General features: G+C 40.0%; 1 protein-coding gene across 1 annotated transcript; it reads left to right on the top strand.

Moving 5' to 3' along the window:
• Window positions 1-6806: 6806 nt before the first annotated feature.
• Window positions 6807-12630, top strand: LOC103420717 (protein DMR6-LIKE OXYGENASE 2-like). Its single transcript, XM_029099814.2, has 4 exons — window positions 6807-7427; window positions 7563-7810; window positions 8149-8470; window positions 12226-12630. Exons 1-4 carry the CDS (start codon window positions 7218-7220, stop codon window positions 12481-12483), a joined length of 1038 nt encoding a protein of 345 aa, XP_028955647.1. The 5' UTR covers window positions 6807-7217; the 3' UTR covers window positions 12484-12630.
• Window positions 12631-23328: the final 10698 nt, after the last annotated feature.

Below are 23328 nucleotides of genomic sequence, written 5' to 3'. Positions count from 1 at the left end.
ATAAAATTTGTTAGCAAACCATAATTTGTCATATTAAAAATGCCTACAAATTGGTAAGAGCTTTTGGCTTCATTACACGGGCCAAATATTGCTTCGTAAGATACTACATCAAAGCACAACTTAAAAGTTCACATGTATCAAAATGACCATCGAAAATTAATAGGCTACACAGGCAAGCCCTAGCCTGAACAACAAAGTTGAACAAAAAATAAAATCATAAGACGCTTAATTTCTAAGATGTTAGAGCGTGATTCGGATGGTGAAGCAGAAAACTCGAGTCACAGTTCAATGAGCCTACTAAGCTATTTAAAAATGAACGAAAAACAACAGAGTAGAACAAAAAAAAAAATCATATGACGCTTAAAAATGAATGTTACAAGATTTGAAAAATGTGAGGTGTATAGAAAAGGTAGGGTGTATGGAGAAAATGTGAGGTGTATGGTGAGAATATGGGGTATGGGGGTACTATGTGGAAGTATGTGGGGTGTATTAAGATAATTTTTAATTAAAAAAGCAAATGTAGGGTGTATTAAGTATGTGCGGTTTATTCAACAATACGTTAGGTGTTAATATAATAAGCCAAAAAAAATTATTTCTTGAAGTGGATCAAAGTACCCCTTTATTACATATGCAAAATGTTAATGCGAAAGGTATAAAATCCAGAACAATACTTGGCTATTCAAAGATTAGTAGGAACTCCTACTCAAAATTCTTAGTATTTTAATCACAATGCTTTGTGCTTATGATCAGAACCATTCATACTATGAATCATACTATAAAGATCATCTTTACAAAAAATAAATTAAAACTAAGGTCGTTTAGTCAATCTATTGTGGCAAATACATAAACGTTTGTAATGCTTTTACTAATACTGTTCATTTGTTTTTAAACAGTTTGATGACTAAACGACCTTAGTTTTAATTGATTTTTTTCCAGAGATGATCTTTATAGGATAATTTATAATATGAACGGTTCTGATTTTAAACACGAAGTTCTATAAATTGACAACGAACAATTTAAGAAATTTTGAGTAGAAGTTCTTATTCATATTTGAGTAGCCAAGTAGTATTCTAAAATCCAAGGAGGAACCTGTAAATGTAATACGTACCATTACATCTTGTTTGTACCATACTTAGGGCCTCCGTATTTAGATCTCGTATAAATACTCAGGGGACTCAAATGTAATTATGTAATAAAAGAAGGGGCAAATGTGTAATAAGTGAAGAGCCCTTATTCTATAAAAGGACCCCTCACTCTCCTCATTAAGGGAGGCCAATTCTTAGGCCATGGGAAGAGCTCTTGATGCGAAAATTATCTTAACACACAAATTTAACCCTATTTTAACAATTGTAGTACAAGTATAAGTAAGGATCGTTCTGGACCGGGGATTAGGAGGTCTTGCTAATAACCTCTAAACTGACTCAAAAACATAAAACTAAACTTAAAAACACTTAACAAGAGTCACAAGACTCAAAGCAAACTTAAAATACTCAAAACAACTTAAAACAACTAAATAAACTTAAACTAGACACTAGGAATGACTTTGGACGAAAATAGACTTTTACTTGAATCAAAATATTTAAAAACACAAATTAAAATAGATTCTAACCAATTAGACACACTAAAGTAAAGGGGGATTGAGTTTTGGACGAAGTTGAAACAAACAAACAAATATGAAAAACTAGACAAATTGTAAAACAAATTTGAGAAATAAGATGATGGATGGGATAGCTAGAGGCTTTTTCTCCACACATGATATGTACGCAAACAACTCGATTTCCAGTTACTACTTCATTGAATTATGAATGACAATGCCCCAAATTAACCGTGACATCACTAGTTAACTCTCAGAGTTTCCTTGTTTTACTGGATTGGATGACATCATTCGACAACCCAAAACATTCTTTAAAAGTTCCCTACATGACATCATAATAGAGATACTATCAAAGATCATTATGTTTAATGAAAATCATAAGCATTGACAAAGCACTTGCAACTATGACATCATGTCACTCATGCTAGGAATTGAACTTAACGCGATCGTTTATAAGCGACCTTCACTACACGTGAATATAAGTTTGTAACGATTATGTGAAACTTCCTTATATTCTAGCAACGGATTTATGCATGCCAATTAAGTGTCCACCCTTAATTAACAAATACAAATAAGTTATCAATCAAATAGTTAAGCCAATTGCATTCACGATTCAAGAGTTCATAACTGGAATTTATCAAATTATATTGCACACATAATCATGGCTTTGAAATCACCCCTAGCCAAGAGGGGTTTAGCCACTCATATTTACAACAAAACGAAAGGAAATGAATTTAAACATTAGAAACAAAAGAATAAAACACCTAAATGCTCCAACGATCCAAGTTGGACAGCAAGCACGTCCAAGCACTTTCCTTCCCTTCCTTTGCTACAGCACAAGGTGTTGGTTAGTGTTTGAAGGTTTGTTTGTATGGAGGAATGGATGTGAAGATGAATGGACGTGTTTGGATGAAGGTTGTGTTGAAATGGGAATGAATGATCTAACCAAATATGAACTCAATTTATGTTACACACAATTCCTTTTATAGAGGAAGTGCATGGCAATGGAGGGGAACATGGAGTGGTGTAGCAATTAAGTGCAATGCTGCATGAAATCTGAAATGATGGAGGGAATAAGGAATTGTGTAGCAATTGAGTGCAATGATTCAATGTAATGATGGAACAAGGAATGATGTAGCAATTGAGTGCAATGATTCAATGTAATGATGCATGAAATCTGAAATGATGGAGGGAACAAGGAGTAGTGTAGCAATTGAGTGCAATGATTCAATGTAATGATGCATGAAATCTGAAATAATGAAGGGGACAGGGGTGATTATGCATGGCATGGGTGGAAAGGTGAGTAAGTGGTGAATCAATGAGTGCAAGGATGTGAAAGGATATTGTGCACATGGTAGACAAAGGAAAAGAAGTGGAATGATGCAACAATTGAGTCAATGGAGGGAACATGGATGATGATGCATGGTATAGGAATCCAAAGGGAGTGCAATGGTGGTGCACAGCAATGATGGAAAGGTGAATGGTGGAGTGACACCCCTTTGTGGCTGAGCTCTTTGTCCTTTTTACATTAATTCTTCTTTCTCTTTAACACATTCCTAGCCTCTTTAGTCTTCAATTTCATCCATCCACCTTGCTCCATGCATGTGCTATTCATTCCAAGCCCAAAACTGCTCCAAAATGCACCAAAATGCATCTTATTGCTTTATAAGGCCTATGGACCTACAAACACACGAAAATAGCTTAAAATACATAATTAACTAAGAAATAACAACATAAATGCATGAGAACAAGCTAACTCAGTCGCATAAATATGCTCTTATCAGCTCTCTCACCCTCAGAAGCTCTCACCCTCTCCCTCACAATCCTCTCAGAGAAATAGAATATCAGTGTGGACGTAGCCCAAACATTGGGGTGAACCACGATACATCTTATGTTCTTTACTTTCTTGCAGATTCACGGTCGGATTTACGTTGTTCCAAGACCCATCCGGTTTGTGCATCAACATTTGGCGCCGTCTGTGGGAATCGACATGAAAAGCTATGTCGGTTCTTTCACTTTTTTTTTTATCTCCACCTTGAATCTGCAAAAAACCCAGAAACATAAAAGATCCAAATCTCAAACACTCATCAGCTTTCTCTCTCTAGGCATTTTCCATCCAAACCATCACCATGTCCCTATTTAACACCCAGTTCTCCTTCTTCTTCCTCACAGTCTTTCCATTGACCTTTCTCCTCTTTCTCTCTCTATCCTTCTCTCTCTCCTCTACCAACATCCATGACCTCCTTATCTCCCATGGGCTGCCACCTGGCCTTCTCCCGAATGAGGTCAAGTCCTACACTCTTTCAAACAACAGGGAGCTCCAGGTCTTCCTTGATGCCCTATGCCTCACAAAATATGAGAATAGGGTTTTCTTTGAGAGTGTTTTAAGGGCAAATCTCAGCTATGAAAGTCTTATTGGGGTCGAGGGTTTATCTCAGGAGTAGCTTTTTCTTTGGCTGCCGATCAAAGACATCATCGTTGATGATCCAAGATCAGAGCAGCAGCAGCAAAAAGCAAAGGCTTGGATCAGGCAAAAATGGGTAAGGGTCCAGCCACTGTAAAAACGATGGATGCGGTCTCTGTCTCTCTGTTTCTCCCTTGCCATGTCTGAACGACCTTCTCGCTGCTCCTCCTATAGCAGACGGGGTCAGCCACCGCAACAACCCCAAAGCCTTAATTTCCCCCTCCAAAACCCCATCAACCCTACCCAAAACCCTGGCTTCACTCCTCCTTAGGTTTCGAGCTCTGAGGTCTTTCGGCCTCAATTGTATGGATTTTCCTCCGTCGAGTCTCCAGAAGTAGTGGCAGCGTTTCTGGAGAAATACACTGGACAATGATATGTTTCTGATGTAAAGGTTTTTCCCCCGAAGGACTGAAAATCAAGAGCGTCTGCCATAGTGGTACAGACCCATCTGCTTGACGCCAAAGTTCTGAATCGGTGGCAAAGGAGATCACGAAGAAGGTGAAGTTGCTCAAAGGGTTGTCGAAGAACCTGGCGGCGTATTCTCATATGGGTTTTGGACCGTTGGATTCTCAAGAGGGTTTGGTTGATCAACTTCAGAGGAAGATGATCTCGGAGAGAGCTGAGGAATTATTGCTAAAACAATTGGAACAGCTAAGAGCAGAGAAAAAGAATATTTCAGAAAAAGAAAAAGGGAAGAAATGGGTAGAGAATGAGCGGAGCGATCAAGAAAAGCAAATGGGTGGTGTCGGACAAAAGAAGATGCCCACACTTTCATCATATGCATGTTCCCATTTTCTGAAAAAAGAAAAGCAGAAAGAGAAAAGAAGAAAGCAAAAGCAAAAGCAAAAAAAAAAAAAAGGGAAATGGCATTATTCCCTTGTCTGTCATCTGTCAAAAGAAATAAAAATAAAGAGAAAGGAAAAGGTAAAATGTTCAGTAGGCGCAATACGCATATGGAAAAAGATTGTAATTTATTTTTCTTATCTTTCGCAGATATCTGTATAAACCCCATCAGAGGGTAATACAAAAAAAAAAAAAAAAAAAACAGGGCAAGCCCAAAATAATGGGCTGGAATGTTATGTGGAGGGCGAAGGCCCATACGCCCAAAAGAGCCAGGCCCTCTATTATCACCAACCAGGTGATCAAAAGTACGTCCAATACTACAAAAATTATTCGGCAACCTGCCGCTATTATCACCAACCAGGTGATCAAAGGTACGCCCAATACTCCAAAATTATTCGGTAGCCTGGCCTGTTGCTATTATCACCAACCAGATGATCAAAAGTACACCCAGTACTCCAAAATTATTCGGCACCCTGCTGCTATTATCACCAACCAGGTGATCAAAAGTACGCTCAGTACTCCAAAATTATTCGACAACCTCCCACTATTATCACCCACTAGGTGATCAAAAGTACGTCCAGTACTCCAAAATTATACATGAGCATCACTCATGTCATTCGTACATAAACATTCATGAGCATTACTCATGACAATCATACATAAACATTCATGACCATCATTCATGTCAACATTCATGAGCATCACTCATGTCAACATTCATGAGCATCACTCATGTCAACATCCATGAGCATCACTCATGTCAATCAACATAAACATTCATGAGCATCACTCATGTTAATCAGCTTCGAAAGCTTCATTTATAAAGCTCCAGCTTCAAAAGCTTCATTTACAAAAGCCCCAGCTTCAAAGCTTCACTTGCAAAGCTTCACCTACAAAGCTTCAGTGCAGGGTATATAAATACTGCCTCCGAACAACTGCCATTTCGGCCCATACATGGATTCAATTTAAAGTCTCCAACCAACAAACTCTATTGACTGAAGACTTGGGGGACTACATTATGCACCATATATTGGGCCTCAACTGGGCCTCATGAAAAATACTTGGGGGACTTAACCCATTATTTATGTACTGAGGAACGAGCCCTTATTCTATAAAAGGGACTCCCTCACTTTCATTAGAGAGCACCCATTATTCATGTACTGAGGAACGAGCCCTTATTTTATAAAAGGGACTCCCTCACTTTCATTAGAGAGCACATATTATTCATGTACTGAAAAGCGAGCTCTTATTTTATAAAATAGACTCCCTCACCTTCATTAGAGAGCATCGCCGCCATCTGAGCAACCGCCTCGCCGCAAGCATCACTCCTAACCCATCACTTATGTATTGAGGAGCGAACCCTTATTCTATAAAAAAGACTCCCTCACCATCATTAGAGAGCATCGCCGCCTACTGAGCAACCGCCTCGCCGCGAGCATCAACTCTAGCCCACCATTTATTTATTGAGGAGCGAGCCCTTATTCTATAAAAGGGACTTCCTCACCTCAAACGCCTCAAGCCGAGCCAAACAAGGCAACATAAACGACAAGCCGAGCAGTCTCGCAGCATGTGCTACTTCTAGTTGAGCATCATTTCAGATTGGGCACCGCCTCATATCGAGTATTCAGTTCTAGACGACATCTACTTACTTTGGCCCACACATAGACTGAATTTCAAGTCTCCAGCCAAAAGACTCTCTTGACTGAAGACTTGGGGGACTACTGTTTGTACCATACTTAGGGCCTCCGTATTTAGATCTCGTATAAATACTCGGGGGACTCAAATGTAATTATGTAATAAAAGAAGGGGCAAATGTGTAATAAGTGAGGAGCCCTTATTCTATAAAAGGACCCCTCACTCTCCTCATTAAGGGAGGCCTTAGGCCATGGGAATAGCTCTCTCACCCTCAGAAGCTCTCACCCTCTCCCTCACAATCCTCTCAGAGAAATAGAATATCAGTGTGGACGTAGCCCAAACATTAGGGTGAACCACGATACATCTTGTGTTCTTTACTTTCTTGCAGATTCACGGTTGGATTTACGTTGTTCCAAGACCCCTCCGGTTTTGTGCATCAACACATCTCAAAATTCAGAAAACACGCACAAAAGGATCCTGTAATTAATTACACCCTACACTTATTTCTCTTTATCGATCCTTTTCCATTTTCTCTTCTTTTCCTTTTTTAGTTTGCAGTTATCCTGGATTGATGACATTATAAATTGATAAGCTTTGCTCCCACAAAGGGCCACAGCCCCAACTTATAGAACTATTTGAAAATCAAGCACAAGCACCAGCAGGGTTCTTGTTAGCGTTACAATGGCTACACTGTTATCCGACCTTGTGTCTGGTGCAACCCATGTTCCCTCTAACTATGTCCGACCGGCACACGATCGTCCGAATCTGGACCAGGTCCAGTCCTCCGATCACTCCATTCCTCTCATCAATCTCCAAGGCCTTGAGGATTCTAGGCGCTCTGACATAATCAAACAGATAGGCCTTGCCTGCCAAGATTACGGTTTCTTTCAGGTACAAAATTAAAATACGTCCCATAAAACATACATGAATTTTCGAGATTATGTGTTATATATAGTTCCTTCAAACGAAAGTATATATTAACTTAATTTCTTTCTTTTAATTAATTTGTTTCCCTGTAAAATGGAGGTCCAAAACCATGGAATTGAAGAGGCCGTGATCGGTAACATGCTGAGTGTATCAAAGGAGTTTTTCCATTTGCCAGAAAGTGAGAGGTTGAAGAGTTTCTCCGATGATCCACTTAAAACCACGAGGCTGTCGACGAGTTTCAATGTCAAAACTGAGGAGATCTCCAGTTGGAGAGACTACTTAAGGCTCCACTGCTACCCTCTAGAGGATTACATGCATGAATGGCCGTCCAACCCTCCATCTTTCAGGTAATTTTCATGACATTTATCTAACAAATCGTGTTTTTATGAACGTTTAACATGACCAAACGGTTTTCGATTTGATAACCTAAAATATAAAACGGTTCTAATTGTTTAAATAGCCTTAGGAAAGATATATTTAACATGCAATTATACACATACAAGTTTTAAGAAAATTTCCTCTTATTATACAGTTTGATATGCATGTTAACTAATATCGTTATACTGTTAATAATTTGTATCATTCATTTGGCAAACTTCTGCAGAATTCTAAATATCGGCTGGCTTATTAAGAGCCTTATTAAATCAATTACAATATGTTAACTGAATTAGAATATTTTCTACAGAGAAGATGTGGCTGAGTATTGCAGGAATGTGAGAGGATTAGCAGTGAGACTGCTCGAAGCCATATCAGAAAGCTTAGGGTTAGAAGGGGATTACATGAACAAGGCACTGGGGAAGCATGGACAGCACATGGCAATCAATTACTATCCGACTTGTCCTCAGCCAGAGCTCACCTATGGCTTACCCGGTCATGCTGATCCTAATGTCATCACTGTTCTCCTTCAAGATGACGTGGCAGGCTTGCAGGTTCTCAACAATGGCAAATGGGTGGCTGTCAAACCCATCCCACATACTTTCATTGTCAACCTTGGTGATCAAATCCAGGTCAGTTAACTCTCTCGTAAGTCTAAATCAAATGAAGGTAATTAAAAATGCGTTCTAATACGAGCTTACGTCAGTTAAGGATGAGTACTGATTGATGGGAAGAGTGACCTTACATGGACTTATAAGTAAGTTAGGTTACTCTTTATATTGACAATTGGTTTTATGATGAAACCCCAACTTTTTTCATGATATTAGAGCAGCTTGCCCCTCGTATGAAGTCAAATCATATGCGCTTCACATCATCCCAGTCACACACACTCCACGTCACCAAGTTATGTTGTCCATGTGTATTATCAATTAGTTTATGATGAAATCCTAACTTTCTTCAACATCGATGGTTTAAATAATTGTCACTCGTTATTACATAATAATATTGATGGTAATGCTAGAAGGCTAAATTTATAGATAAAAATGTTCATTCATATTAATGACACATCATTTAGTTGTAAACTTTGTCTCAAAATTTAGTCTCCCTAACATTATCCTACAAAGAAATGTCTTAGCGTGGCTCATATTTTGCATGATTTTCTATTGGTGACATATCATTTAGTTTGTAAATTTTATCTTCAAATTTAATCTCCCTAACAGTACCTGTCAAAAATTTCTTAGCGTGGACCATACTTGCATGGTTGACAAGTGTGGCAAGTATTTGTAATCTCGAAGGGTAGAGTAAGGACTAGGCAATGGGTGGCACGTTATGTGACCCACAAAAAGGACAAGGATTGTCTACCCTCCTTGTTCTCGTGCTCTCCCGTGCCCTCATATTTTGTGTAGTCACGGTTAAACCACGTCAACATTTTATATTATTTTTTATAGAGATAATAAGACAAAAATAAATAGTAATATAAAATGTTGACGTGGTTTAACCGTGACCATACAAAACAGGAGGGCACAGAAATAAGTAGGGCAGGCAATCCTTGTCCCCACAAAAAAGCACAAAACTAGCCGAGATCCCGCCTGTTCAAATGGACAAGGATTGTCTGCCCTCCCGTACCCTCCTATTTGTGTGGTCACGGTTAAGTCACGTCAACATTTTATATTACTATTCATCTTTTTCTTATTATCTCTATAAAAAAAATAATATAAAATGTTGACGTAGTTTAACCGTGAACACATAAAACAGAAGGGCACGGGAGGGCACCAGAAGTGGAAGTACAAACAATCCTTGTCCCGTTCAAATTTCTTTCTGTCAAATGATGTTGGCATAAATATGGTGAGATCATCGCCGATGTACATATTTGATTAGGTCTTCCTGAATCCTGACACATAATAGTATCGATCCGTGGGTTCAAATTCAACAACAGAAACGTGTTCTTTACAACAATCTCTGCTCCATATAACACATCTTCAACCTTTTAATTGGACCGCCAATGATCCAGTGCTGCCTACAGAGTCAGTTTTGAAGAATCTACCGTTTGAAATATAATACAAATTTACCGAGTCTATGCAGTGCATAAATATGTGAAATCTCGATCTATTGGTCCAACTTATATAGTGTCATTTGTTGTGAGTGTGATGTCGTACCTCACGCCCACTGGTAGGTACTTAACCCTCACTCGTGCTAACAAATACTATTCTAACACGCACGCTATGCATGTCACACTGTAGTTTCACGATAATAATACAATATCGTACTGAAGCGTTGATAAAAAAACATGACATTGTATATTTGCTCAAAACACTACTATTCGGACAGATATATATAATTCACTCTCCTAATAATGGCGCACAGGTACAAATAATGTTCAAGAATACTTTATAAGTATTTTGAGCTGCATTAACATGTCTTTATCTTTTTTACGCTTGATTAGAATTTTTTGGGAAAACTTGAGCTATAAGAGCAACTCTACTCTTTAGGACGATAATTGCTTGCGCTATTAGGTAATTATTGGTTTAATGAATAGTAATTGTCTAAGGACATCTCCACCAGAAATAAATTGCCCGGGTAATTGGCATTAATTTTTTTTTTAAATATTATGTTTAATTTCAAATTCTATTCCTTTTAATTTTTTTTCTATTTTTTAATAATTTTGGTTTATTATCTTAAGACCTCATATATTGTTGAATAAGCCCCACATACTTAATACACCTCATATTTACTTTTTCAACTAAAAATTATCTTAACACACCTCACATACTCCTCCATAATACCCTCACACCCCACATTCACAACATACACCTTACATTTTCACATACACCCCACATTCTTTAAATCTTATTATATTAAAGTTCTGTTAGTCGATGCACCTGTTACCTTAAATAAAACATTATAAAAATTGATCTGAGTTTATATTCTTGCTTATGTGGTTTTCATTATTTTCCATGGAATGATCTTTCTTTTCCTTCTTTTTGTCCAACATAAAAATTGATCTGAGTTTATATTCTTGCTTATGTGGTTTTCATTATTTTCCATGGAATGATCTTTCGTTTCCTTCTTTTTGTCCAACAGATAGTTTTGCTACTTTGGCTTTCTCCTTTGCTTTCATTTAACATGTTGAACTATCTCCCGGTGACTCGTGTTAACGTAGAGGACTATGTGTTGGCATCTTGGTTAGGGATGATGGTATTCACTTGCTTTGTTTAAATACCGATTTAGTCATGAAGATCATTTTTTTACCAGAGCTCATAATTTACTAATCTATCTAAATGTCAAATCCGAAAAGTTCAGTGCCCACTGCCAATTTAGCCACAAAGATCTTTTTTTTTACCAGAGACCATTTATACCCTATTGTTCCTAGGTTAAAAATTCGGTTCTGCAATCATGCTTGAATGATATTGCAACCCCACCCATCCTAAGAAATAAACAGCAAGCATGCTTAAAAAAATTTAGCAAAAGAAAAAAAAAACACCACTAAACTATCTCAAAGAAGATTTGAATATTTCAGAATATATCTTTGTCTATTATGATGCAGAATACTTAACAGTTAATAAAAAAAACATAATGACCAGACATTGTGAGTGCAGGTGTGTACAAACTACAAAATTATAAATAAACTTGCGGGTAGTTTTAGGATTTTATTTTTCATGATTTGAGTGTAGGAAAAAAATAATTGCTTTTTTTAATTTTAGATTTTTTTGAGAAAAATAGTGTTTAAATAGTCATTTTATACAAGTCATTTAACATTAAATATTAAGTGGGGTGTATTCAATAATTTGTGAGGTGTTATTAAAAAAACCTATAATTTTTTTTTTTATTTTGTTCCAAATGAATGATACAAACCGTTGGATTACAATTTGTGCAATCCAACATCCCATGTTGTACCACATGGGCTCAACCATTTTTCAGATTTTTTTTTAAATTAAAAAAGGTAGATTATTGTGGATCGTCAAATTTGAGAAATCCAAAGGCCCACGTTTGAACAGAAACTGAGTGCACCTGAGCACGGGTCCCACCAACACTTTTTGGTCAACTCACTCTCCTCACTCGCGCATGAAGGCCACGCACCTGATGCACACCAAAAAAAAAAAATCTAAAACGTGATTGACGTCGGATCCACTAAAGTGGACACAGGGGAAAGAATGACCCAATTGCTTGGTCTAGGGGTGGTGTTGGGCCACTGAATGGCCCCATTGATTTGGGGTAAGAGGATTGCATCACCCAATTGCAAGGGGAATTGTGAGGGGGGTGGTGTTGCTCTAAGGAATAAGCTGGTTCTAGCCATTCCGATATAAGAAACCATGTATCTTTTCCCATAGTAGAACTTCAACCTTTGCTAACTGCATGTGTGCGCCTTATCAAATTTTTTACTTCACAGGTTCTTAGCAATGATCGTTACAAGAGTGTACTCCATCGGGCGGTGGTGAATTGCAACAAGGAAAGGATCTCCATCCCAACATTCTATTGCCCATCGTACGATGCCGTGATGGAACCAGCCCCACAACTGATTGATGATCGTCATCCTCCCCTCTACAGGAGCTTCACTTATGCTGAGTTCTATGAAAAATTCTGGGACCGTGGCCTTAACACTCGATCCTCTTTGGACTTGTTTAAGACCACTTCTCATTCTGCTTAATGATTTCATCTGCTACCCCTCAATTTCTCGATGCTGCATGTTCAACATTTCAGAGCTTCTAGTTAACAGTAACAATAAATCCAATACTATGTCTTTGTTATCAAATATTTAAGAAATAAAGGATCAAGTGATCAACTTCCCATAGTATATAGGTCATAACTGATGTTGGATCAATTTTCTCTTTTTTGCTTACAGTGGTGTAAGAAAATCGAAACCTTTTGTTTAACCACTTGAGCTAACTCGCAAGGGCGTCCCACCATTTCCGAGATAGCAACAATCATGCCGTTGATTTGATGAAAAATAATAATTCCAACAGCTATGGGCTAATTGATTCAAGGCTGTAAATAACTGAAAAAATGCATGGCTCTTGTATCTCTAAGTTATATAGCTAGAAAAGGATTGTCACGTGTCAGCTGGTTAGGGAGCCAAGTGAGGAGAAAAGTCTGGCTCCTTAAGGTTGAGGAGTTTTGTGAATTTTGGAAGGTGGTAATTCACCAATTCTCATTAATTCAATTCTCTGTACAATACTACTATCTGTAGCCATATGTTTACAATCAATTCCTACTAACTAGCCACTAATTGACAGCTTATAATACAAGATAGGAATGTAATCAATTACAATGTATTAATCCTTGATATCATTGACTCATAATATTGGCAAGTATCTTGATGATGATCCTTGACTTTCTCAACACTCCCCCTCAAGTTGGTGAGTGAATGTTGCGAACTCCCAACTTGGCTAGCAAAGAATGAAATCTTTCCTTCCCAAGAGCTTTAGTGAACAAATCAGCAAGTTGTGATATGGAAGGAACAAATCCCGTCACAATTTTTCCTTCCATAATCTTATCTCGAACAAAGTGACAATCAATCTCAATGTGCCTCGTTTGCTCGTGAAACACCAGATTTGCCACAATATGAAGAGTAGCTTGATTGTCGCACAACAAGGTAGCCGGCCCTTGGTCTTGAATTTGAAGATCTCAAAAAAGACTTTGGAGCATGCAAGCTCACAACATGCTACTGCCATAGATCTACATTTGGCTTCAGTAGAAGATAAAGATACGGTTTTCTGTCGTTTGCTTTTCCATGAAATAAGGCTATTTTCAAGGAAAACATAATAATCAATAGTTGAACGCCGAGTGGTAGGACATCCTGCCCAATTGGAATCACGATATGCCTTTAACTTCAATGAATTCTAGAAAGAAACATCATGCCTTGCCCTGTTGTGCCCTTCAAATACTTGAGGATGCCTAGGGCTACTTCATAATGAGACTTTTGAGGTGATTGCATGAATCTACTCAATAAATGAACTGAATATGTAATATCCGGTCAGGTTATAATGAGATATATCAACCAACCAACCAATCTTCTGTACTTGGCTGGATCATCTAAAGCATTCCTATCATCAGGGAGCAATTTTAGATTTTGTTCCATAGGAAAACTTGTAGCCCGTGAAACCAACATCATTTAGAATATCCAACAGATACTTTCTTTGTGAAATGAAAATATCTTGTTTCGAGCGTCCCACCTCAATCCCCAGAAAATATTTCAAATTACCAAGATCTTTGATACGAAAGGTGGTATTCAAAAATGTTTTAAGATCATCAATCGCTTTCAAGTCATTCCATGTTATCAGTATGTCATCCACATAAATGAGAAACACAATAAAGGACTTCCATCTTCTCTTAATGAAAAGTGAGTAGTCTACTTTGGATTGAACATAACCAGCAGATCGAATAACTTGTGAGAACTTGAAAAATCATTGTTTAGAAGCTTGCTTCAACCCATAAAGCGACTTATTGAGGCGACACACCAAATTTTCCCCATGTTGCTGAAGACTGGGTGGTGTAAGCATGTAGATTTCCTCCATGAGATCACCATGAAGGAATGCGTTATGGACATGAAGTTGATGAAGTAACCATGAGTGAGCAGCAGCAAGAGCAAGTAAGCAGCGGAAAGCGACAAGTTTGGCCGTGGGGGAAAAAGTGTTGTGATGGTCAATACCTTCTAATTGGGTGTAACCTTTAACAACCAACCGAGTTGTGTAACACTTAATACTCCTATCAGATTTTCTTTTAATCTTATAAACCCACTGACATCCAATTGGGACTTTCCCGGAGGGGAGAGGAGAAATTGTCCAAGTGTTATTGGCTTAAAGTGCCTTGAGTTCCTCATCCATGGCCTGGCGTCACTGGGCAGATTTGGCATCTTCTGTATAACTGTTAGGCTCCAAAACAATAGACAATTATGCAATGAAGGATTGATATTTGGGAGAAAGCCCTTGATGGGACAAGTAATTAGAAAAAGGATACCTTGTACTAAGACCGGAATGTGAGGAATTAGCTGGGGGCAACGTAATAGTCGGGCAAACATAATCATGGAGCTTGGTCGACAGAACTCAAATATGACTGGAATGTCACAAAGGATGCAGTGGTAGGTTGGGCAGGTGATGGACATGGGTCCAGAGAAACAGCATGCCCATTAGGAAGGGCTGAAACCTGGTCAAGCTCGTCAGTGGCAGAGGTGGATATATTTGGGATTGGTGTTGGGCTAGAAGAAAGGCATGGGTTAGCTGTTTGGTGGTCTAATGGGTAAGGATCAGGGGCGGGTAGAGATAAGATTGGGCCTGGTGGAATGCCAATTTTTGGGTCCGGGGTAACTGTTTGAGGTTGGGGATATTAGTGAAATGGGAAAATAGTCTCATGAAATGTGACATCTTAACTTTAAAAATTTGTTTGGAATTAAGATCATATAATTTGTAAGCTTTTTGCCCGAAATGATACTCGAGGAAAACACATTTTTTAGCCTGAGCATCGAACTTATGTTGTGGGTGAAGATTAGTGGCATATGCCAAACACCCAAAAGTGCGTAGATGGGTATATGAAGGAGGGTGACCAAATAATTTGTCATAAGGCGTAAAGCCCAATAAGAGAGGGGTAGGAAGGCAGTTAATTAGGTAAATAGATGTGAGAATGCATTCATCCCAAAAGTGCAAGGGAACATGGGACTAAAAATGCGAAGCCCATACAGTTTAGAGAATATGTCTATGCTTACGCTCCACAACCCCATTTTGCTGAGGGGTGGAAACACAAGAGCGCTAAAAAAGTATGCCATGTCATTAACGAAATTATGCATAGAAACAAATTTGTCGCCATTGTCAGTAGTAATGGTTTTAAATTTATGGTGAAATTGTGTTTCGGCATAGGCAATGAAAGATTTAAGAAAAGATTGTATGTTTGATTTATGACGCATGAGATAAACCCAAGTGCAATGCATAAAATCATCAACAATAGTAAGTAAATAACGAGCACCCAAATGAGACGCTACTCTATGTGGTCCCCAAATATCACAATGTATAAGTTCAAAAGCATGCTTAGTATTAATACGACTTAATCCAAAGACAATCGAGTTTGTTTTTCCAAAGGGCAAATGTCACAAGGTTTATTTTCAAAATGGGGAAATTTCAGGAAAATATTTAGCTAACAGTTGAAGTCTCAAGGGTGAAAGATGACCAAGTCGACAATGCCACGTGACGGAAAAACCTTGGGAGATGAGATAGTTATAAGTGATATCCGCCCTTTAGAGTCCACCAAATAGTAAAGCCCATTACGTTGTCACCCCCAACCAATTATCGTCCTCGTCTCTAGGTCCTGTAAAATACAAAAATCAGGATAAAAGGTTACTGAGCATCCTAATGATCGAGTTATCCGACTAACGGAAATTAAGTTGATAAAAAAATAAAGCTATGCCATGAACATTATAAAGAGATATTTTGGAACCAAAGCTGTAGGTGACAACATAATTTATGGGAACTCGAGTCCTATTAGGCAATGCCACTAGTGGTAGAGGTGGATTTGAAGTTGTATTAGTCAATGGGAGACTAGATATGTGGTCAGTGGCACCACTGTCTATAACCCATTGGAAAGAAGGAGGCCCATCTGCTATATTTGCCTTGGAATCAAGGCCTTATCTTTTGGCTCATCATAAACAAAAGTTGCTGGAATCGTTCGGTTGTGAGGTTGGGCATGGAGGATAGTGCCACGGTGGATGCCACATTGTTGACAGCAGGTTTGCCGCTCGGCTTGTTGTCGAACCCACCAGAACTGCTCAAACCACTAGATTTACCATGAAGACGGTGCCCCAACGGATATCCATAGAGCGTTCAACACATTTCAATAATGTGATGGTCCTTATCACAGTACGAGCAGTGCAACGGTTTCCTCTCGGTTCATTTTTCTTTTCCATTGCTGCTACTATTTCCACGGCTTGTTTGAACAGCCATGGTTGTAGGTCCAATAAGGCTAGGCCCAGTAGCCGTGCCTCTCTGTTTCTCTTCTTGTGTCAACATGGAATAGATAGATCGAATCGAAGACAGTAGCTGGATAAGCAAAATCTGCCCATGAATTGCAGAATATGAGTCGCCTAACCCCATTAAAATATGCAAAACCTTGGTTCTCTCCACCTATTCATTGTTGGATTGAATAGCCTCACAAGAACACAACTTTAAAGTTTGGTAGGAATCCATCTCGTCCCATAAACCTTTAAGCTTGGTGAAATACACATTGATAGGTTATTAATTATGTGTAAGACGTGTAAGGTCACGCTGAATTTCAAAGAGAATAGACACATTTTTTCGAGAAAAACGTTTTCAAATATCCCAAACGTCTTTGGCGATTGTCATGTACACCACACTGGTGGCAAGTTGCCGGAAAGCGTGTTAAGAATCCATATAAGGATCATGTCGTTGCTCCGTTGCCAAAGAGCAGATTATGTGGGCTTTGTCTTCGTAGATGGTTGTTCAACACTTCCATCAACAAACCCTAATTTGTTCTTCGCACTAAGTGAAATTGACATGGAACGACACCAAGTGCCATAATTTTCACCGGTAAGTTTTGTTGAAACGAGCATCATTCCAGGGTGATCTGAATTATGAATATAGAAAAGACTAGCAGGATCATTAGAGGTTCAAGTTTGGCCATCGCTGATTTTGTGTCAATGCCAGATGTTGAATCCTCCACCATAACCCAAGAAAAAATGACTAAGAACCTAGGAAAGGCTCTGATACCATGTGAATTTTGGAAGGTGGTAATTCACCGATTCTCATTAATTCAATTCTCTGTACAATACTACTATATGTAGCCATATGTTTACAATCAATTCCTACGAACTAGCTACTAATTGACAGCTTATAATACAAGATAGGAATGTACTCAATTACAATATATTAATCCTTGATATCATTGATTGACTCATAATATTGGCAAGTATCTTGATGATGATCCTTACTTTCACAACAAGTTTCTCCTAAAAAATACATAGTGACCGATTTATGAAATTACAACTGGACCAAAATCGAAATTAAGTTACCTTCGTGTGTGGTACTCTTGTCTACGAATTTGTAAGTGACAACGGAGTCGAATTTGGTGAATTATGGAGAGTTTGAATGCCTTATCAAAAGTTGCCATGGAATCGTAACAACGTCCACCAACTTCTTATAAACACCTTTTTGGATAAATAATCTAAATGTAACTTCCAAAAAATTTCTTCTTGTTTGATAATAAATTTCTCCAGTCTCATGAATATAAAATAAATAAATTTAACGCGTCACTTGATATTGTTGTTTGTACCATACTTAGGGTCTCCGTATTTAGATCTCGTATAAATACTTGGGGGACTCAGATGTAATTATGTAATAAATGGAGGGGCAAATATATAATAAGTGAGAAGCCCTTATTCTATAAAAGGGCATTCTCACCCTCACAATCAAAGGGCTCTCTCTCCCTCACAATCCTCTCACAAACAGAGAAATACAATATCAGTGTGGACGTAGCCCAAACATTGGGGTGAACCACGATACATTTTGTGTTCTTTACTTTCTTGCAGATTCACGGTCGGATTTACGTTGTTCCAAGACCCCTCCAATTTTGTGCATCAACATTTGGCGCCGTCTGTGGGAATCGATACGAAAAGTTGTGTCGGTTCTCTTTCATTTTTTTTGAAACGGTGGGTTTGGAAAATTAGTAACACGCGAGACACCTCATTCGGCAACTCTCTTCGCCTGAAGACTTGGGGGACTCCCACCATATGCTACGGCACCTTGATAGCTCACCTGATACCAAAGCCAAAGCCGAGGCACCCAGATTACACGCCCCCGAATAACGCGGGCATGTTTTGTTGCTACCATGAGCAAAACGGCCATGATAGCGAGAAATGTATCATCCTCCGTGATCGTATTGAAGCTTTGGCACGAGAAGGAAAAATTGATCAATTCCTTCTTCACCCTCAAAGGGATAACCGTAACCAACGCCAGGTGAATGTCATATATTCCATAAGTGGCGGCACACCCATATCTGAATCTTCCAATAGGGCCATGAAAAACAGTGAACGAAGTCTGATGCCTGGTCACCAAGTGTTTCACGTGGAAGACATCAGGGGAGGGAAGTATCAAAAACCTAACTGGGATCCGATATGTTTCTACCCTGAGGAAGAAAGAGGCATCATCTACCCTCATAACGACCCATTGATCGTGGAGGCTCACATAGCCAACTTTGATGTTCGACGAATCCTCGTAGACACGGGGGCTTCGGTCAATATCATGTTTGCCGAAGCTTTCAGGGCACTCAGTGTAGCTGAACACTTGCTCGATCGCTCGATTTCTCCTCTGATAAGCTTCTCCGGTGATATCGTGCAACCCTTAGGGAGCATACATTTACCCTTTACTATTGGTACAGGCCCTTACACGGCTACCATTACCACTAACTTCCTAGTGGTTGACTGCCCAACGGCATACAATGTCATCTTTGGGCGCACAGGCATCAATGATCTCAAGGCTATGGTATCCACGCATATGCTGTTGATGAAATTTCCAACCCCCCATGGCAACGGCTACATCAGAGGAGATCAGCTTAGTGCACGATCATGTTACAACACTTCAGTTAAGCAACAACACTTGCCCGGACCCAAGGAAACCCTGTCTGTACATGACCAAGTCACAAAGACCAGCCTAGATGAAGCGACCTTGGATCTTCCTGATAGCAACAATCAACCCGATGATCCTCGAGATGACTCTTTCACCCAGCAAGCCTAACCTGCTGAAGAGTTGGAGAAGGTACCTATCTCAAGAGATCATCCAGACCGCATGGTGAATATTGGCACCACATTGTCACCACCCCTTCGGTTAGCATTGATATCTTTTTTGAAAGAGAACACTGAAGTCTTCGCCTGGTCATACGAGGACATGCCAGGCATCTCTCCCAATGTCATCTGTCATCGTTTGAGTATTGACCCCAAGATCAAGCCGGTGAGACAGAAGCGAAGATCTTATGACGCTGAACGATACGAGGCAATGAAAGCAGAAGTTGAAAAACTCAAAGGCATAGGCTTTGTCCGCGAAGTCATTTACCCGACATGGGTAGCAAATGTGGTCCTTGTTAGGAAAAATCCGACCAAAGAAAGTCTTTCGCTTCAAAAGGTCTTGTGGAAGATGTGTGTTGACTACACCGACCTAAACAAAGGGTGTCCAAAAGATAGTTTCCCTCTTCCTCTTATTGACAGGCTTATAGACTCTACGGCAGGGTGTGAGCTCTTGAGCTTTATGGACGCTTATTCAGGATACAACCAAATCCTCATGAACCCCTCAGACCAAGAACACACGGCCTTCACTACTGACAGGGGACTATATTGCTATAAAGTCATGCCTTTCGGCCTAAAGAATGCAGGAGCAACTTATCAGAGACTGGTCAATTCAATGTTCACCGAACAAATTGGGAAGAACATGGAAGTTTACGTTGATGATATGCTAGTCAAAAGCAAACATGCTGACCAACACATCACCGACCTATCTGAAACTTTCACCATTCTAAAGAGGTATCGAATGAGGTTGAACCCCAACAAATGTGCCTTCGGCGTGGGCTCTGGCAAATTCTTAGGCTTCATGATTAGCCAACGAGGCATTGAAGCTAACCCTGAAAAGATCAAAGCAATCCTCGACATGAAAGAGCCAATAACTTCAAAAGACATCCAAAGCCTTACTGGCAAGGTGGCAGCCTTAACCAGATTCATCTCTAAGGCCACAGACAGATGTGCTCCTTTCTTCAAAGCACTCAAGGGAAATAAGAAGTACATTACATGGACGGAGGAATGTGCCAAGGCATTCAGGAACCTCAAAGAGTACATGAGTAAAGCCCCTCTGCTCTCCAAACCAGAAGTTGGTGACACTCTCATCATCTATCTATCGGTTTCGGCTTCAGCAGTCAGTTCTGTTCTTATTCGAATGGACAGTGGTGTCGAACGGCCCGTCTACTACGCTAGCAATGCCCTACAAGATGCGGAGACACGATACTCCAACATTGAGAAATTAGCTCTAGCATTGGTCATGTCTGCTCGGAAACTTCGCCCTTATTTCCAAGCACACGCCATCATCGTGCTTACCAATCACCCTATTCGACAGATACTCCAGAGTCCTGACACGTCTGGGCGAATGATCAAATGGGCGATAGCATTGGGTGAGTTTGACATCTCCTACCAACCAAAACCAGCCGAAAAAGGTCAAGCAGTAGCAGATTTCATCGCCGACTTCACATATCCTGTTGACATTGCTTCTACACCTGAAGCAGTAGCTTCATTACCATCGGAAGCTCAGAAAGTAGAATCAACGACCTCAGCATGGAGTCTGTATGTTGATGGCTCATCCAACCAACAGGGCTGTGGAGCGGGACTAGTCTTGACTACGCCCGACAAAGTAGCAATGGAGTATGCTCTTCGTTTCAAATTCAAGGCATCAAACAATGAGGCCGAGTATGAAGCTCTTCTAGCAGGATTACGTTTGGCCAAACACCTCGGGGTTAAACAAATTGATATTTTCAGTGACTCCCAATTAGTGGTCAACCAGGTTACCAACAACTTTGATGCTAAGGACAGCTCCATGGCAGCATATCTTGCGCAAACACAACTTTTGCTCAAGCACTTCCACTACCAGATCACCCAAGTTCCTCGAGCGGCAAACAGTCATGCAGACGCCCTGGCTCGCCTCGCCTCAGCTGTGGAAGACAAGATTGGAAGAAAAATTCATGTCGAATTGTTGGCAACACCAAGCACCATGGCCGCAGAAGTATGCAACTTACAACAGGGGGATAGTTGGATCACCCCGATCTATAATTTCCTTGCTCATGGCACCCTCCCAAATGATAAAGTCCAGGCTAAGCAAATTCGATACAAGTCTACCCGCTACCTGATCATCAATGATCAACTCTATAAGCGAGGTTTTAGCCTGCCATACTTAAGGTGTCTTACGCCTGCCGAGGCGGAAATCGTCCTTCGGGAAATACATGAGGGAGTCTGTGGAGATCATGCTGGATCTCGGTCCCTAGCACACAAGACTTTTCGCCAAGGATATTACTGGCCAACACTCCACCAGGATGCCATCAAAGTATCCCGCTCATGTGACAAATGTCAACGATATGCGACTATTCCTCATTCCCCTCCAGAGCCTCTTACTCCTATGATCAGCCCTTGGCCCTTCGCCCAGTGGGGACTTGATTTGATCGGCCCAATGCCGGCAGGGAAGGGCAAAGTCTGTTACGCAGTCGTTGCAGTGGACTACTTCACAAAGTGGGCCGAAGTAGAACCCTTGGCAACCATTACTGAGGCAAAGATAGAAGACTTCGTGTGGAAGAACATCCTTTGTAGATTCGGCATTCCCAATGCGATAGTCACTGACAATGGGCGACAGTTTGACAACAAGAAGTTCAGGTTGTTCTGCTCTAAGTTCAACATCAACTTATGTTTTGCCTCTCCAGCTCATCCCCAGTCTAATGGACAAGTTGAGGCCATCAACAAAATAATCAAGCGCACTTTGAAAACCAGCTTGGACAAAGCTAAAGGCTGTTGGCCAGAATTTGTACCCCAAGTTCTTTGGTCATATCGCACTTCATATCGGACTTCAACAGGAGAAACTCCATTCTCACTTGCCTTTGGCACAGAGGCGGTTGTCCCTGTTGAGCTCGAGCAAGCAACATTCCGAGTCCAGAACTACATTCAAAGTGAAAATGACAAACAACTCACCCTCAACTTGGATTTAGTCGAGGAACACAGAAACCAAGCTCACTTGAGGAATGTCGCCTACAAGCAGCGCATCTCCAACTATTATGACTCTAGGGTCAAGCCTCGTTCTTTCAAAATAGGAGACTGGGTCTTAAAGAAAAGATTACTCTGCGACAGAGTCCCGAGTGAAGGCACACTTAGTCCAAACTGGGATGGACCGTATGAAATCATTGGCATCAGTCGCCCTGGCTCTTACACACTTAGAAGCTCTGATGGCAAGACCCTTGGCCATCCATGGAACGCTGATCACTTGAAGTACTACTACAAATAGACTCACGATGTACAAGTGTTGAGCTATAGCCGTTCGGCATCCTATGTAATGAAGGCCATTTGGCAATGAATTCAATAAAGAGGTAATTTAGCCAACTCAGCCCTCACTCTTTTACATTCATAGCAAGCGATGCCAGAACCCTTCTCAATCAGAAAGCAATCCGTCTTCCACAGTCACTACAAAACAAGCAAATGAAAACCGTGTCAAGCGCCAAAAAAAAAAAAAAAAAAAAAAAAAAAAAAAAAAAAAAAACAGCTTCATCCAAAAAGCTTCACCCGAAAAGCTTCACCTCCAAAGCTTCACCCACAAAGCTTCACCTAAAAAGCTTCACCCAAAAAGCTTCACCATCAAAGCTTCACCCAAAAAAAACTTCACCCGAAAAGCTTCACTTAAAAAAGCTTCACCTACAAAGCTTCACCTAAAAATCTTCACCTAGAAAGCTCCCTCTACATACTTTCATCTACAAAGCTTCACCA

Source organism: Malus domestica, chromosome 01, assembly GCF_042453785.1.
Source record: "Malus domestica chromosome 01, GDT2T_hap1".
Classification (NCBI taxonomy): Eukaryota; Viridiplantae; Streptophyta; class Magnoliopsida; order Rosales; family Rosaceae; genus Malus; species Malus domestica.
This window is presented reverse-complemented; position numbering and strand designations above follow the sequence as displayed.

Coding starts and splice junctions, on each gene's coding strand:
- LOC103420717 (XM_029099814.2), top strand. CDS start 7,218: ATGGCTACACTGTTATCCGACCTTGTGTCTGGTGCAACCCATGTTCCC. Junction 7,811..8,148: donor TCCAACCCTCCATCTTTCAG/GTAATTTTCATG, acceptor TATTTTCTACAG/AGAAGATGTGGCTGAGTATT. Junction 8,471..12,225: donor ACCTTGGTGATCAAATCCAG/GTCAGTTAACTC, acceptor TTTACTTCACAG/GTTCTTAGCAATGATCGTTA.